Source organism: Carassius gibelio, chromosome B19, assembly GCF_023724105.1.
Source record: "Carassius gibelio isolate Cgi1373 ecotype wild population from Czech Republic chromosome B19, carGib1.2-hapl.c, whole genome shotgun sequence".
Classification (NCBI taxonomy): Eukaryota; Metazoa; Chordata; class Actinopteri; order Cypriniformes; family Cyprinidae; genus Carassius; species Carassius gibelio.
Genome location: NC_068414.1, coordinates 33,967,163 through 33,986,594, shown reverse-complemented (window position 1 = coordinate 33,986,594; position 19,432 = coordinate 33,967,163). Strand labels below are relative to the sequence as shown.

The window sequence follows — 19,432 nt, the reverse complement described above, 5'->3', positions numbered from 1 at the left end:
ATTTTAAAACAAAGCCATTTTCTCTAAATATGTTAAATATTGTCACATCATGTTTAATGCGAAACTAGATATGCTGATGTTTGAAAAGATTTATTAAACTGGAACACGAGCTGCCGAAACCGTACAGGGAAACTGTAAAAGGTCTTCAGTAACAAACTTTGGCTTTCTCAGGAAAAATCAGCTGGTTATTAAATCTATCAAATGTTTTGTAGAAAGGTACTTCAAATGTTATTCAAAAACTCTTCAAACAAGTCTGTTATCAAACCTGATTGCAGCAGTTACAGTGGAATAAAGTACATTTACATCTCAGTATTATCATAACCATGGTCAATTATGAGATCAAAAATACACACACAAATAATGGGAGCAAGCACCGCAGCAGTCGAGATGTTTTAGACAGATAATCAGAGAACAGAATAATTATTTCTGTATAATCTCTTCACAGTATATGAGAATATGTTATCTAGGACATCTTTCTTGGCCCTATTGCTGCTTGAATCCCATTAAAATCACATCTAAATAACACTGCAGGCAATTTAAACAGCAACATTACATTTTGGCTTTAACAATTTTGCAGATTCATGTTGATATGATCTGTTTAAACTGAAATTTATCAGGTAATATCGAAATTAACAAAAGCAGTTAGTACATTCTTTAAAATGTTGACAAACGTCATGCATTTCTGAACAAAGTGCAACAGCTCAAAAATTCAGTCTATCACACCAAAGCAACAGCACGAAGAATTAAAAAAACAACTTAACATTTATATTGCAGACACAAATGAGTTCCCTTCTGAAATGCATTTGGAAAAGTACAAACACTTTGGATTTTGTGCCTCTTCGAATTGATCACCTTAGTATGAAAATGTCAAGTATGAAACATTAGTGAGAAGGCATTGCAATGATGTGTTACTCTGGCTCGGCAGTGTTAACATCAGATTGCACGTTATAAAACACTCCTGCTCTATTCTTTCAGATCACATTTAGTATGGGCTGAAGTCTGTTAAAAATTTAATATCTCCTTTTCTCAAAATATATGCATTGTGTTTAGATTCAGCAGATGTGGTTGTGTCATGCCGCAGTGCTCTCATAATGAAGCACGTAATAGTCGTGGACGTACATGAGCACGGCGATCGGCTGACCGATGATCAGTGACATCCAGACGGCGGCATTGCCGTAGTTTCCCCTCAAGAATCGGCCCACGAGATAGGCCAGCGGGATCTGAAACAGGAAGTAGAATGAGAAATGAGGAATTTTATTTGATGCTCAACAAGCAATATTGAATATTTAAGACTGACCTGTGCCATCATTCCCAGAAACGCCCAGAACCGAAACATCTTTAGAGGAACACTCACTAAATACTGGCAGAAATGACACAAAGCATCGTCAGGACTATTAGAGAAACAGGAAAAGAAAAAGTCTGACTGTAAATTGTAGTGTAGGAATGTAAGTGTGGAATGAAACCTCATGGAAAAACGCCGACAGGAAGAACACGGCTAACTGAGCGGATAACTTATTCACTCCTTTCACCAACATGGGCTTATAAAAGTGTCTGAGGAGAGACAGAATGAGAAATCAATGAACAAACTGCAGTATGACGTGAACACACAACACAAACTATATGTAATATGAACACAAAGCTCAACACATAACACATAAAGTGATGATAACCCCAGCTCACCGCAGGCACCACTTGTGAACAGGAATGTTCCAGTTCGACCAAAAATACGGAATCGTTTCAGAGTTCCTGCAAACAAAAAGCTCATTAACTACTACACTCTGGACTATACTAAAAACCTTTTCTCATGAAATGCATCTGCAAGCTGTTTTATGTCTGTAATGTGATGCATTCAAAGCAAATATGCAGAGTTGTATATGGATCATGCACAAATATTATTAACACACATTTAAAAGATTTTATTTAACACATTTTTGAAATGTAGTTTGACTTTTGGCTGGGAATAAAAAAAAAAGTGACTCCAAAAGATATGCATTGAGTAAAAGGTCCATTGATTCTAATGATAGCTATAAAATAAACAACGTAATAATAATTGTTTCTCACAATTCAGAGTGAGAAAAGTGAGAAAAAAACTCAGAATTCAGAATGCAAGTTTAGATAAATTTGAAATGAGAAAAAAGAATCTGAATTGTGAGAAGAAAAGTTTAAATTACCTTTTTTATTTTATTTTATTTTGTTACAGAAACAGGCTTTTATATCTATGGAAGAGGATAAGAAAAAATAAATGAAACCATCTCGATATTAAAGTCATTAGAATTAGGGAAATAATTTTGTTAAATTTCAAGAAAACTCATTAAATAACAAGAAAAAAGTTGTTAAATTGCAAGAAAAAAAATTGAGAAAATGTTGAGAATAAACTCATTAAATTACAAGAAAAACACTTGTTATATTTCGCGAAAAAAAAAAAAGTTTTTGTAAAGAATGCTGTCTTGTTTTTGTTTTATGGACTTCTCTCCTCTATTCTCATAGAAAATATTTGTATAGTTATCATCCTTGGTATAAACAGACACTTTAACACACTGCAGGTTTAGCTAGGTGTAAATCAGCTCTGGACGGAGGAAGCCACTCACCACCAGTCGCGGTAAAACTCACGGTCTCCGAACCGCATGAGCTCAGCTACGAAGTTCATGGAGGAGTGGAAATACCAATAGAAAAAGATGAGCCAGATAAAATGATTGGGCACCTGTAGAGGGACAAGGAGAAGGGGCGGGGCTTGTGCCATTAGACACTCTGAGGAGGAGGGGCCACAGACATGACATCATCCAAAGTGACAGCAGCTGTTACCATGCGAAATTCAAGCAGCCTGGAATGCTTAATTTTGATTGGTCAATCATGGCATTCAGCACTTAAATGTTCTGGGAAATGCTAAACTGTATAATTCGGTTTTCAATATTTTTTGTCAATTTATTTTTGATTTCAAGGGCCACAGTGAAAGTCATTTCAGCAGCACCTGCAAAAGCTCTAGCAGCAAAAGTCCATCCATGACAACAACAGCATCTGTCTGCATTGGGTTCTCTGGACACTTACAGCGAGCTTCAGCAGACGTTCAACGATTCTAGAGAAATCCATGTCCTGTTTAAAGAGACAGATATGGAGTCAATTTAACGCTGTATATATACGCAAAAATAATTATGTTTTGCAAAATTAAATTAAAGTATTGAGGAAAATAAATTTGCTTTTAGCAAACAAAAATTAAGAATTGCAAAACATAAATTAAACAGCGTGAAAGCAATGATTTTGCAATAAATATTTTCATGGTCATATCTATTAATTTTTTTGCAACGCTGCTTTTATTTCGCGTGTCAGTCTAGTTTGAGCTTGCGATACCATTTTTCCTTTGCGCTTCACTTTTCTGCACGTCTCTCTTTGTGGCACTGTTTTGACGCGCGGGCAGAGTCAATGGACGGGGACGTGTACAACACGACTCCCAGGAAGTGACGTCACCGGCCCGAGACACAGCTCATTGATCCAGGTCCTGTCATGATGAGCAGAGACTTTCGAGTGGATCGTTTATTTTTATTCAGTAGCATTAAAACATTCATGTTTTCGTTTTGTTTACTTTATTAACAAATGTACACTCTTAGAAAAAAAGGGTTCATTGGGGTTCTATATAGAACCATAGGGTTCTTTACTCAACTCCAAAGAACCTTATATGCTAAAAAGGTTCTATAATGACAAGAAAGAACCCTTTTGGCACAAAGGTTCTTTAGGCTATTATTCATTCATATATTACATTATTCTGCAACATTTTGTATTTGTAATTAAATTATTGTTTGTAGTAACTTAATATCACATTTTAATCATGCAGATTTTTGGAGAAAAACTGAAATGGCACTCTTCGTGTGATATTGATTAACTACATAAAATTAAATAAATATATACATTTTCTAATCCCCATATCTTGAATTTTCTGATCATTCACATGCATTCATAAATGCATTTGAATACACTGAATAATGCAGTGAAAGAATGCACTCAAAATGCACACGCGCACTATATGACATCATCATGTAACTTTACATTATCCTAGATGCGTCCATTTTTTTGGCATTATCTGTTTAGGTTTTGAATATACTTGATACTGTTAAAAGGCACATCATTAAAACAAAAAATACGAGTTCACATATCACACCTAAACACGCGATCCCGCTCCGAACTCTCGAATTGATTCAAATGATCCGCGAAGCCGCTCCGAACTCCCGAACTGATTCAATGATTTGCGATCCCCAAACTGACTCAAATGATTCGCGAACCCGCTACGAACTTCCGAACTGATTCTAATGATTCGCGATCCCCAAACTGATTCAAATGATTCGCGATTCCGCTCCGAACTCCCGAACTGACTCAAATGATTCGCGATCCCCAAACTGATTCAAATGATTCGCGATTCCGCTCCGAACTCCCAAACTGACTCAAATGATTCGCGATCCCGCTACGAACTCCCGAACTGATTAAAATGATTTGCGATTCCGCTCCGAACTCCCGAACAGATTCTAATGATTCGCGATCCCCAAACTGACTCAAATGATTCGCGATTCCGCTCCGAACTCCCAAACTGACTCAAATGATTCGCGATTCCGCTCCGAACTCCCAAACTGACTCAAATGATTCGCGATCCCGCTACGAACTCCCGAACTGATTAAAATGATTTGCGATTCCGCTCCGAACTCCCGAACTGACTCAAATGACGCTGCTAATACACATATACATTTGTTAATAAAGTAAATAAAACAAAAACATGAATGTTTTAATGCTACTGAATAAAAATAACGATCCACTTGAAAGTCTCTGCTCATCATGACAGGACCTTTTTTTTTTTTTATTATTTCTTCTTTAGCATACATTACATAACATGTATTAACAATACATCCAAAGTCAACAGAACTAATGGAAAAAAGCAAAGATACAAAAAAGAAAAAAGAAACAAAAATACAACAGATAAAGTATTAATCATGGTACATGAAAGATCTCATCATATCTCCTCAAAAAATAAACTTTTTTTTTTATTATTAATTAGTCTTAGTGATTTAATTAAATATTCTACTTCACATATGAATTCTATAAAATTTGTTTTTTTCTTAAGAATTCTTTGTTTGTAAAAATAGAACTTTGCTACAAGGATAAGAAAGTTAACAGATGATTCTAAAGATTTGTTTGGGTTTTCAAAAAAACAAAAAACATCCTTAATGAGTAAATTACAATTCATTTTAAGTTTAGAAAAACAGTAGACACTCAAATCTTTCCAGAAAAGTGATGAAACATTACATGAGAAAAATAAATATGACAGGACCTGGATCAGAGCTGTGTCTCGGGCCGGTGACGTCACTTCCAGGGAGGCATGTTGTACACGCCCCTGTCCCTTAACCCGCCCCCACGTCAAAACAGTGCCACAAAGAGTGACGTGCAGAAAAGTGAAGCGCAAAGGAAAAATGGTATCGCAAGCTCAAACTAGACTGACACGTGAAATAAAAGCAGTGTTGCAAATAAATTAATAGATATGACCATGAAAATATTTATTGCAAAATCATTGCTTTCGCGCTGTTTATTTTATGTTTTGCAATTCTTAATTTTTGTTTGCAAAAAGCAAATGTATTTTCCTCAATACTTAAATTTTCATTTGCAAAACTTAAATTTTTTGCGTATATATATATATTTTTTTGTAAAGTAATCTCTGAAATCAGATTTTTGTAAAGTAAACATAAGAACAACTTTTAAATGGTTAAAAACATTTCAAGACAAATACTTGCTGGACTGAATCTAATTAGATTTACTACATTTATGAGAAAATCATGTTCAAATGTGAGTCACATAAGATCGTCAGTCTTTTGAGAAAGGTAATTGTATTGCATTGCACATATGTGACCATGGACCACAAAACCAGTCTTAAGTGTACATCTTTCAAAATTGAGATGAACTGTTTCCATTGATGTCTGGTTTGTTAGGATCGGACAATATTTGGACAACTATTTGAAAATCTGGAATCTGAGGGTGTAAAAAAATCTAAATACTGAGAAAATCGCCTTTGAAGTTGTACAAATGAAGTTCTTAGCAATGTATATGAAGTTTTGATTTATTTACAGTAGGAAATTAACAATATATCAATGGAACATGATATTTACTTAATATCCTAATGATTTTTGGCATAAAAGAAAAATCTATTATTTTTGACCCATACAATGTATTTTTGGATTTTTGCTACAAACACACCCCAGAGACTTAAGACTGCTTTTGTGCTCCAGGGTCACATATTGTTTATTGATAACAGTAAGCATTTAAATCTTATCTTATAAGTCATTTATTGAGTGATAGCTGGTATTTATATTATTTCATGTCATTAGTCTGGCATATTTTTGCTCAGTTTGAGCTTTTGAATGAAACTGAGGTATTTGTTTTTCTTCATATTCTCACTATATAACACTATATTAGCCATAAAATCCTGATGTATCAGATATGATACTAAACAAAAACCCATATGCAAAATCATTTTTTTGTTTTTTTTTGTCTAAAGGTTCAATAAACTGTCCCTTTAAATAATTAGATTTTTTTCTGACTATTACTTTATATGATTGAATTTACAGGGTGTTTCTACCTGAAAGGGTTTCATTGAGTTCTGAATCGTCGGAACCATCCACTATTAAATAAAAAAAAAAAAAATCATTAAAAACATCATGCCATATACACACACAATTAAGCTCTAATAAAACGACTCGTTGCATACCTGCTGCATTAATCCAAGCATTAACTGCATTAAAAACACCTGCAAGAAAGACATTATCAGAAAGTGCAGACTGTAAACGTGAGTCTCTGCTGTCTCTCACCATCTCGAGCAGTCGGCGCAGTAAGAAACGCTTCCGTATCCGCCGAGAGCGTGGGAAGTTCAGATCGTAACACAGAGTTGGGACGAAAATAAAATAATACATGTCTGTAATTAAATACATTTCAATTAAATGCATTATTTATTAATTCAATTCAATGATTTGAACTGATATTTTAATTACAAGCGAGCTGATATTCCTTGTTAAACAGGCTGAGTTGTTGTGTAGTGACTGACCTCTGTGTGTGAGGTTTGCTGGATAGCTCACGTGTGTGTATTCAGTCGGGCCATTGGCTTTGTGCACAGATGGGCCTAGAGGAGAAAATAAAACATTAACACACACTGAATACATTCAGATATTCTCTGCCAGGAGACCAGCCACAACAAGTATAACAACAGGACTCACTGATCAAATATGAAAATTCATCACACTTTTTTTTAATGCTGATGGTGAAGCTGCATTAAATGTGCTGTTGTTCTGTGTCCAGCATGTGGCAGTACAGCACAGCATTAATGCTCACGCTCAGACTATGAGCAAACAGAAACCGTGCAATGCCTCTCACATCTCAGTCTGTTTGTACAGATTCAGACAAACACTGAAAGCCCTTCACAGCAAACACCAGATGAGAAAATACAGGGTTTATGAAGCGCAGGAGCTGCAGGAGGACAAGCGGCAGGTCTCACTGCTGCAAAATTAACAACTGGATGCAAATCAAAACAATGCATTCAAACCGAGAGGAATATATTGCAATGATAGTTCTAATGTGTGCTATATATGCATTAAGATTTGTGCAATGATGCGTTTCACAGCAATGACTGTGTACTGTATCTAGAAGCATTCATGCACAGAAATGCATGTGAATGTTAGAATTAGCTTGACTTCAGATATGAATGCATGAAAATGTGAGTTTGTGTGTGGTTTGTGGTGAGGCTGGAGGGTGACTCACAGGACTGAGAGCGGGACAGGGTTCGAGCTTTGGCCTGTCTGATTTCTCTGCACCATTTGTTGACGTCTCTGTATGAATACAGCTTCAGGAAGAGAATGGTGAAGACACTCAACGCCAGAACACTACCCACTGAAACACAGCCACGAGACAGCAATACATTTCCAACATGCCAACAAGGATTACATTAAAAAAAACATAATATTCTTATTAAACCCACAACCAAATCACATGGTCAGAAGGCCAAATCTGCCACTGATAGAGGTTTTGGAAGTTAATGCATAAGAAAACCACTTTTTCCTGTAAGATTGAAGGTGTAAGTGTTATACCTGGGGTTATAGAGGTCAGGCTGAGAACTGTCCCGGCCGGGACAAATAACAGAGCTGCAAGATTGATGCAGTGGAGGAATGTCCCGGTGCCCTCGGAGATTATGCCCTGGAAATTACAAGATTACAAGACTTTATTAAAACAAACCAGCAACGAAAAGCACCTGTGCTAACAGATATACATTTAACCTGCAATAAATACTCAAATCTTCTCAGTGGAATCTCAGGAAGAAATTTCATCTCCAATACAAACGTATATTATAAATACAAAATAAATCAATAAATGTGAAAAATGTATAAACATTTTTTAAATATATATATTTATATATAGTTTTTTCAGATTTATTAATTATATATATATATATATATTGCATAGATTTTGTATTTTATATAACATATAATAATAATAATCCGAATTTATATGGTAGATTTTACATTTATATTCTATCATCATTTAAATTTAGTTTTTTTTTGCATTATAGTAATGAGGATGGGATATTTTCACATAGCACTATTAAGAATAAGATAAAAGTGTGCTTAACTGTCATGTGAATAATGTCCTAATGCAAAGAAAACCTTAAAGGTAAAAAAAGAAAAAGAAAAAAGCTTTGTTTTATTTATACAATTTATTTGTTTTTATTTATTTATTTTGAGGTAAAATGCGATCTGGATTCTGAGATTCACTCTTCAGTGTAACTGGTTATATTTGTAATCCATGACTGTAATCACATAGTTCATTCCCAGCATGCAACTCACCACAGAAAGCTTTCTCTCTATGTAGAACGCTGCCATTATAAAGACGTTGGAAACTGCAAAAGCAAACAGATTAGACACGGCATATTGAAGTGAGCATGCATGGAATATTGAAGTGGATTTTTATGATCTTACATTATGCATGAAAGAAAGTGTAAATGTGGTGTGAAATGATGTCTTCAGCTCGAGCTGATCTGCATGTATCACACACTCATCATACCAATGATCAGGCACGGAGCCGGCCAGCTGTACGGGTCCTTCAGGAAGAGAGAGATGATCTGGATGGGGTCCACCAGAACGCCATATCTGAAGACGAGAGGAGATCACGTCATTTAGATGCATTTCTAATGAGAAACATGTGTTGAGTAAACACTGCCTTCAATTTTTCATCATACTGTATATACATAAATTCATGTATATAAATATATAATTATATGAATATAATTTGTGGATTTAAATCAATAATTAATTTTAAAAAATCATTTATAATTTTATATTACATATATTATGTATAAATGTAAATGTATGTAAATATAATTTATATAAATGTATTATATAATTTGTATATTTTATAATATAATTTAGAATAATTTTAGTATATAAAATCATTACATATTTATAGCATTTGTATAATTGTATTTATAAAAAAAAAATATATGTATATATATATATATATATATATATATATATATATATATATATATATATATATATATATATAATAAAATATAATAAATATTTTTATTATACATTTTTACATTTTTATTAAACATTTTATAATTTATAATAATTTATGATAATTACACAGTACATGAAATCATTCTATAGAGAAAGAAAAAGATTTTTTTCACTGTGACACATATATGTATGAATGTATAGGAAATATGTGTATATAATTTATGTCGTTTATAATATAATTAGTAAAAATGCAATAAACATAATACTATTTATATGTAACATATGACAAATATTTACATCTTTGTAATTGGAATGGGATTTTTTTCTTAAAGCAGTAATGAGAATTGGTGAAAAATGTGTTTAAGTCATAAAAAATAATAATAATAAAAAAAAATAAACGCCACAATGCAAAAAAGGAAAGAAAGAAAAGTTACGCAATGCAATGCAATGCTAAAAACATTTCTTTTCTTTTTTCAATTTTAAAACATTTCTATTTTACATTTTCTACAGTTTTTTATTTATACAAACAAACAAACCAAAAATGTAATAAATAAGCATGACTGTATTGCTATTGTTTGCTTGAAAGCCTCAGATTTGCTAATGCTAATGTTGAATAATGTATAGTGAGGCTGGGCTAAAAAATCCCAGAAGCCAAAGTTTGTGCATTCAACACCTGGTAGAAACACCCATCAAACCACAGAGTTTCTTCATCATTACTACATCTTTCTCCAGAGGGACGAGCCCAGCGATTAGTGCACTATATGCTGCTCTGGATAAAAGTGCTTGCTTAATGACAAGTAACAAAAGACATGCATTTAGTTCCTGCCGGGCACAGTCATTATCTGTCTCATTCAGACGCTTCAGCTGGATCATTAGCCAGGAATTAGTGAGTCACTGAGCGTGAGAAATCAAATTAGCATAGCTGCTTTATTTATGAATTAAGCAACAAATGATGGTAATGATATACTTACTTTATAAGGTTCTCCAGGACCAGCCGTGCATTGGACAGAACCTGAAACACAAACAAATGAACCAATTTAATGCATCTGCAGCTCATTTGTATCCAAGCTTACAGCAAAACGAAAGGAAAATGAGTTACACCGGAGGACAACTGATGTTTAACTCTATAAACGGGATGATTCAGGAGGTTTTGTCACATTTGTGTCTGTTTGGTAGAGTATGAAGATGCGATATTAAACATTTGCTCATCTGGATGATATGTCGATGAAACATTCCTGGTTTGATAATAAAACCAAATGACTATTCGAATGACTTAGTAGTTTATTATTGCATCTCATATCTTCCTGTCTGCTTTTTCTGTTTCTTTCAGAAAGTATAGTTTCACAAAGTTAGTCAAAATATGCAGTTTTAAAAACTATATAATCTAACTTAAATAAAAAACTGCATGATTGCAGCAACTCTGTTTGGATTATGATTAAAATCCCTCGGTTGCCTCGAAGAAAAGCTTTAGTTGACTTATATTTCTTTAATTATGTATCATTTATTTTATTTGACATTTCAATTTCACAAAGAACTGTGCCACATTTTGACTGAGAAATAATAAAAAGACACCATTTCATTTATAATTTGTCTTAAAGCTGCGGTAGGTAACTTTTGACGCTCTAGCGGTTAATAAACAGAACTGCTTGCGTCTAGCGGAAGAACATCGTAGCCGGAACTACTTCTCTCTGTTTATGTCTATGAAGAATCACAAAGGTACTGGGTTACTCCGCCGCGGTATCCCCGAAGCAATCTAAAATAGTCAGAATATAAACACTTATTATAGGTGCAACCTAGTGATTCAGGACAAGCCAAAAACACGGTTTGGAAAATGGATTCATGGTGTACTCGCTTAGTATATAAATTTTTCTACATTTTGAACACAAACAAAGTTACGGACCGCAGCTCTGATTGGTTATTTTTTACAGGGAGCGATGGAGTTTCTGCAAATGGCAATAGGACCACTGGGAGGAGCCAGAGGAGCTTGATTTTTTCACAGATCTGTCTCATATTCTACTGTCAGGACATAATGACAGGTTTAATAAATATGTAAAAAATATTTTTTTACAAAAGTTCCCTACAGCACCTTTAAATCACATTTTTGGTAATACAATGGTGAGAAAATCATATTGTGAAATCAGTATTGTGAATCATATCGCATCGTGAGTTGAGTGAATCAAAGTCACTGCTTGTAAAATGAAAAGCTGCGCGTTTCTAAGAAGCAAATCTATCTTTAAGGCATTTAAACTTAATACAGTTGCTAAAATATGAGTCTATGATCCATAACAAGCTCTTCTTCCAGTGTAACAGAACATCTGCTGTCCTCTCACATCAACATCCACACACATATCTGTTTACAGCTGCTTTGTAAAACTTTTAAACAGTGCTTGATCGGTGCATATTTTTCTCCTGATTCAGACGAAACCAGCTTTACACTGGAGAAAGCAATATTATTGATAGAGGACTCATATTTTAGCCAGAAACAAAACAGTTCAAAGATAGAAAAAAACAACCTTTTTAATAATGGATTTGTTTCTTACAACAACGTTTCTTACAAACACGCATTTTTTCACTTCAGACATTAACTGCTGGACTGAAGTGCTGTGGATTATTGTGATGTTTTTATCAGCTGCTTGGACTCTCATTCTGACACATCTGACCTCTGACCTTTTAGAGCAGTTTTCATGCTTTAGCTTTCTGCGCTCGAATTTCAGACCCGGCTAATGAAAATCAACTTCTTCTGAGTGTTACATCAGCTTTATTTAAACCAAATTCACTGTGATTTGATCATTTTATTCATTAAAAGCATAACAAAGCACCTGAAGGCTTTAATATTTAATCAAATCACAAGGCCTGAAGACTTTGAACCACCGTCGATAATATACGACAGAAGAGGATTTGCCGAAAGACTTTCTTATTCCAAAGGCCATTTGATTAGATTTGCGTCGGGAAAACTGCCAGACTCAACCCTGACCTCATTAAAGGCATATTGCTAATTGATTTAGCACATAGATCCATGCTAGGGTAATTGCTTAAAGGCTGTTTGAGCACAAACACACACACACACACACACACACGCTCTTTTCCAAAAGACTTGCAATTGACTTGAACCCTCAAATAGTTAGACCTAAATTTAAGATTTATATATTTGAATTGCACATAAAATTTCCATCTTTCTACATAATAATAAACATAATATGGTGCACATTGACAGTCATACATTAATGAAACAGGTCAGATTTCTGCACTCAAAAATCATGGTTTAGTTACTAACCATTTACATTGATTCTATTGAAATAATTACATTTTCATTCAAAACAAGCAATATTTCATTAGTTAGGATGCAAGAGATTGAAACAAGTTGGATTTATTGATGAGAAACATATAAACCTGGTTACTGTGCATTTGAAACACAATCCGTTTATTAGAATTATTACAGAAATCTGACCTGTTTTCATTTATGCATGAATGACAAATATGAATCACATTAAGTTTATTAGTTTATGTTAAAACTGTGTAATGCAAATGGATGGAAATTTTGTAACAATTCAAATACAAACATCATATTTTCTGAGGGAAAGAGTTTAACAGAGCATTTGATTTTTAAGCTAATTTTTTTTACATTCTTTAAAGAGTGAAATTACTATAAAACTATAAAAGAAAAAAAAAGTACAACATACAAGAATAAAAATTAAAAGAAAGAAAAAAGAAAAGACACTGAAATCACCCTGATCTTTTATATAAAATATTGTCACTTTAAAATCTCCGAGCTCTGTTTTAAAAGGTTTATCGACTATTATTAAAAATGTGTTTCTCTACGGAGAGACGAATGAGAGTTTGACTTTCAGGACCCTGCTGTTGCTCTCCATCTATTTCCTCAAACTGAAATCACTCAAAAGCAGTCGCCTTTCTACTGGACTTTCATAATTATCCATTAACGGATTCAAAGCATTTGAGGATGTTCCATGGGAATATGGCAAAAAGAAAAAATGAAGTAACAGCTAAATCCCACAGAGAGCGTGGATGTGATGGCGTTTCAAAGCGAGGATTAATACTGCTTTCAGAACTGTGATTTGCTTTCCCTGGCTTTGAAGACGCTGCTCCAGTTTCTCAGCGGTTCAGGGTGAAATAGATGTTTATTTTTAGAGGACGGGTGACATTTCTGAGCGTTCATTAAAGTAATCCCAGGAAGTGTTTGACTTTTCATTACAGCAGAGGAGAGCGTCTCTAAGACTCGGCCGCTCGCTCTGACAGACTGAGATGGACTTGAAGTCTTGTGATTGACATCTCATCATAAGTGACGTCCCTGTAGCATTAGCGTATACATCCTCCGCATATTAAATGTCAGAGTCATTGACACTGTATTTATAGACTGCGATGGAGCTGGCAGGATCTGTTAGTGGGTCAAAGGTCACGCAAGAACAGACAAAGGTTTTCAGCAAAACACTTTCCAATCTGCAATGAGATATATATATATATATATATATATATATATATATATATATATTATGATGTCTTATAAGTGTATATGTCCAATAAACAGTGTTGTTAACTAAAACTAAAACTAAAACTATTAAAAATCATTTTGGGTATATAAAATAAAATACAAATATTAGATTAAAAACTTAAACAAACAAAAAAAACCTTTTTAAAAAGGGCCTTTGCAACTAGCTGGATTACATAAAGTAAGGTTGAAGTACTTAAATTACTAAATCTATAACTATTAAAATAATTTTGGGTAACTGAAATAAAGCTGAAATATAATAAAAACAAATATTATATGTCAATTTGTAAGTTGCAACTTATTATTATTTTTTTATTACCTTGGAAAAGTAACTGAAATAAGTTTAGGTTGAAGCTAAAACTATTCAAAATCATTTTCAGTCACTGAAATGAAAGGAAATAATGTAAAATAATGAACTAAAATAAAATAAAATAAAACATAAAACAAAACAAAATAAATATTAGATGAAAAACATTTAAGTTCACAACCACTAAATATAAGTTGAGTACTAGAATTACTTATATTACTACTAATTTTTTTTATTTCAATTAATATGGAAATAAAATACATTAAAAGCTAAATAGAAACATTAAAAAAAAGGCAAAAATCACATAACAAAATCACTAAAACTTAATCTAAAACTTAAATTGAAAATATAAAAATAATTCTAAATATTTATATTAATATGTATAAATATTGCAATATTATATAATTAATACTAAAATCAAGCTGAAATCAAATAAAACATAAATATTAGATGAACAAACAAAAATGAAACCTGAAATACCTGAAATTAATGAGTTTAAGTTTAAAGTACTGAAATGACTACCAGTGAAATAAAAATAAATGAAAGCTAAATAAAACTAATGAAATAATATTTAACAAAATTACAAACTAAAATTAAAATACACTGAAAAGGATAAATATAAAAAAAAATATATAACATTATATTATATAAATAGTACTAAAATAACATTGCTGATAAAACAAGTTATGCATGGTAAATTTTGTTAGTCTTGCTAAGCAGACGACTCTGAACTCTCTTTGACACTTAACACAAAATGAATGCATTAAACCTCAGACAGCATGCTGCTTGTTTTGAGAGGACAAACAAACAGACAGCGAGAGATCGCAGAGGAATAAACACCCTCTGGGTTGAACTGTACGGTTTAATGTGGGAACTCATGTGAATCGAGGCTGTCACAACAACTTGAGCAAAACTTCAGTCACTTCTCTCTGTCTCCACTGCAGAAATCTGACTCTAACTCATACGTCTGGCATTGTGCTGCGTGTCACGTGATCATACGAGACCGGAGCCGAGGATAAAGGTCAAACTCTTACTCGATTCAATCCTAGTTCTTCTCAATAGCCCAGAATGAACTTGACGCAACTGACCGTGATGAAGGGCAAACATAGTCTTTTTGATCATTCAGGCAACTGCATGGTCAATTACTAGATCTTTCCATCTAGATTTCATTTCTGTTGTTCCAGATCATCTGAGGACAAACACAGGGAAAGATTCCAGCAGAAGAGAGAACAAAAATAACCAGTGTGATAAGACTGAAGCCATCCAAAGGTTCAAGTCCAACTGAGTGACAGTGTTTATGTTCAGGTAACAGCGAGGGCCTAAACTGAGTCATCTTACAACACCAGCACACTTCAATAAAGTCTTACTTTTACATGCTTTTTCAAACCAATAATAGCTTGAATGTGGGTTCTTCATGGTAACAGATTTGTAGAAGTGTAGCATTGCATCACTTGCTCAACAGTGGCTCCTCTGCAGTGAATGGGTGCCGTCAGAATCCACAGCCCTCCAGTCCATCAGTTAAGTGAAAAAGCTGCATGTTTGCAAGAAACAAATCCTCAAAGACATTTTTAACTTTCTTCAGACTAAAATACGAGTCCTATCCGTAATATTGCTTTCTCCATTGAAAAAGTCAACTCGTCTGAATCAGGTGAGAAATACGCACAGATCAAGCACTGTTTACAAGTTAAAATACCTTATTGATGAATTTGTTTCTTATAAACATGCAGCTTTTGGATAAACAAGATGATATTGATGGTGTGGATTACTTGTGATGTTTCTATCAGCTGTTTGGATTCTCATTCTGACGGCATCCATTCACTACAGAGCATCCATTGGTGAGCAAGTGATGCAATGCTACATTTCTCCAAATCTATTCTCATCTAGAGCAAACATGGGTATTTTCTGGACCTGTAATATTGGACCTTACATGATCTGGAGACTCACCAGCATGACCACACACCAGTTGAGGATTCCTCTGTAGTTGCTGTAGCCGCTGTCGGAGCTGAGCAGCGACTCCTGCAGCTTATGGCAGCTGAAGAGACAGACAAAATGAGTCAAGACGTAGCTGATCACATGCATATGCATTTCTGGTCTGATATACCGCTATTAAAGGCTTCAGACTACAGCCCAGAAAAGTATTTGGACACTTAAAACATCTGAATGTCATTGCAACCAAGTGTCATTTGTTTTAAATGAAGAAGTTCCTGCAGCATTTGAGTGCATTTATACTCAATATGATGCAATGACATTTAGACACGGAGTTTTTTTATACTGTAAGACACTGATGTTGCAACGGGTGACGAAATGCCAGAGTTTGAGCAATCTCACTCTTAATGTGTTCGAGTATATGAGGCGTGATTTATAAAGGTTATTAAAGATTGTGGTCACGCTGATCTTATTGATTTTATAAGTGATTTCATTTGACAACAGCTCATTACCAGGAGTGGCATTACCTGAAGAGATGTACATCAGTGCTGTTATGTTAACTAAAATGATTCAAATAGCTATCGCTACTTCTAAAAGCTGAAATAAGTATTAATATTAAAGAAAAATCCTAAAGTTAAAACATTAGAGATGTTGACAACTTAATGAAATCAAATGAGCTTAAAGTACTAAAATTAATAAACTTAAAATTCTATGAATTAAAAACTATTAAGTGAAAAAATAGAATAAATCTACAAAATTAAATCAATTTATACATTAAAATATATAAACAAAATTACAAAAATAACAAATGACTGAAACTTAAACTCAAATTACAATAAAAACTAAAAGTATAAAGAAAAAAGTAAATTCAAAATAATAATAATAAAACTATAACACTACACCGCTCGTGTCCTTTTATATACAGTATACTGCAAACATGAAGATTATTACCTGAAAATACTAATATCTATACTAAATATACGTGTACAGTATATATTGCGCAGGAAGCAGTATGCTAGTTGTTCTGAACGTGTCTGTTATGGTTTTTTGTAACCGTCATTAAAAACCTAACTGAGTTTGACACATGCACTGAAAGGAGAACTAGCATTACACAAGTTCTTTCACTTCCATCCTCGGTTTAGGAGGCTTGAGGAAACATCATGATTAGCCTTCAGTGCTTTTAACACTATATGGTCACAGCTCCCAAGCCAAGCAGAGCAGAGTGACCCATCAACTGAAGTGAAATACTGTACAGTATGTGACCGACTGCTGCTGGAGTTATAATACAGTGATTACTCCATGTGCTCGCTTGCACCATTTCTCAGGCCTCCTGACCTTCATACACTTCCCTGCACATCTTCAGTGTGCACATGAGGGTACAAAGCATAAAATAAACTTGTATAGAGACTACCAAATACTGAACCTATTAGCATACAGAAAATGTTTAACAAAACTGAAATCCATATGTGTGTCATTGGTTACAACTAGAAAATAAATATGCATTGATGTATAAGAATTTTATATCACTATGATCATTTGCGAGTTGCAACCAGGCAACTTGTGCACTTGTGCTGTCTTTTAAATGAATGCACTTGCTTTGGTATGTCCAATAAACAGTGCTGTTTTGAGTTGGGCTAAAACTATTAAAAGTAAAAATATAAAAAAAAAATATGAACATAAGGTGAAAAACCTATACTTAAAAAAAAAAAACGTTTTAAATCTCTTTTGAATTAAAAGTTTGCCTTGGAAAATAACTGAAATCAATAAAAGTACTAAAATTAATCAAATGAAAGCTGAGATATAATAAATAAGTTTAAAATAAAAATAAGTTTAAAATAATTTTAACTTAACAAAATCTTTTAAAATATTTTTAAATAAAGTAAATCTTAAACTAAAATTAAAATTAAAATATGCCAATATGCCTCTGCATATATACATTATAGTATACTGTTAATATTATAGTACATTATGAAATCACTAGGGAACATGTCTAATAAAGTGATGTTATTGTGAACTAAAACTCTCAACAAAAAAAAAATTGTTAACTGAAATAAAATAAATAAAAAATATCTGTTGAAAAATTTAAAAACTCACACTAAAGTTCTAAAATTACTAAAACTAAAATAAATAAAGATAAATAGAAACAATAATACAATAAAATATAACATTGCACATAACAAAATTACTAAAACTTAGACTGGAATTAAAATGATAACTGAACATATTGCAATAATATTGCATGAATGATTGGAAACTAAAAAGGCATAGGCCTTCATCCCTGGACACGTGTCTGTACAGTAGCATCATCTCGAGATCTATCTAGATTCTGGACAGAGAGAGAGAGAGAAAGAGAATGTGGCACATAAAGCAAGTCAAAAACATTGTAGTTGAATAACACATCTTACCAGAAGTCGTGGTCGCCAGCATCGCGGTGATTCTTGTGTTTATTCGCGGGTGTGTCGTGTCTCGGTCTCTGACTCTGCTCTTTCTCCTTCACCTGTCCGCTGAGCGTCTTCTGATGAGCTCCCGCCGCGTCACCGGAGATCGTGCTTCTCCGTTTGAGCTTCACCAAGCCCTTCTCGCTTCTGTCACCCATGCTCGCGGTTGTGATCAAGCAGATAGACCCGTCGTCTCTGTCATGTTCTTGCCGTTTCGCCGAGCTTTGATATCAGCGCGCTGAATCGAACAGGACGCGCGCGGCACATCAAGCGTTGCGCAATGCGCGCGCGACTCCAGATGCACCATGGCACAGTTTACTCAATCATAAAGCCCCTTTTAAAATCATCTCCACGATTTGCCAATAGTTTGTCATAATATATATATATATATATATATATATATATATATATATATATATATATATATATATATATATATATACATATATATAAAACTGAAATAGCTAATTTATTGTTTTAGCTATCCAATGGATACAATAAGATCAACTTGGAAAGTTTTTATAAATCTGACAAGTTAGGCCTTGTTTAATGTAGACACAAGTTCAGGTTACAATAATAATGCAGCACGTTTTCCATTTAGTATTTGCCCTATCAGAATGTTCTGAGATTTTTTTTTTTTTTTTTTTTTTTGTGCCCTGTTGAATAATGTTGTAATCCAAATTATGGTAATGATGATCATTAGTAGTACAATTAGAAGTGGCAT

At 33.6% G+C, this 19,432-nt stretch overlaps 1 protein-coding gene across 1 annotated transcript; it reads right to left on the bottom strand.

The window, feature by feature from the left end:
- Window positions 1-74: 74 nt before the first annotated feature.
- On the bottom strand, window positions 75-18,991 carry LOC127979143 (diacylglycerol O-acyltransferase 1-like). The gene is made up of 17 exons (XM_052584347.1): window positions 18,676-18,991; window positions 16,289-16,376; window positions 10,505-10,545; window positions 9,076-9,161; window positions 8,859-8,911; window positions 8,106-8,211; window positions 7,780-7,908; window positions 7,070-7,144; window positions 6,837-6,940; window positions 6,737-6,775; window positions 6,608-6,649; window positions 3,046-3,090; window positions 2,589-2,701; window positions 1,681-1,746; window positions 1,464-1,551; window positions 1,298-1,360; window positions 75-1,220 (listed from the first exon to the last, which is right to left on the bottom strand). Exons 1-17 carry the CDS (start codon window positions 18,864-18,866, stop codon window positions 1,071-1,073), a joined length of 1,479 nt encoding a protein of 492 aa, XP_052440307.1. The 5' UTR covers window positions 18,867-18,991; the 3' UTR covers window positions 75-1,070.
- Between the last annotated feature and the right edge of the window lie 441 nt (window positions 18,992-19,432).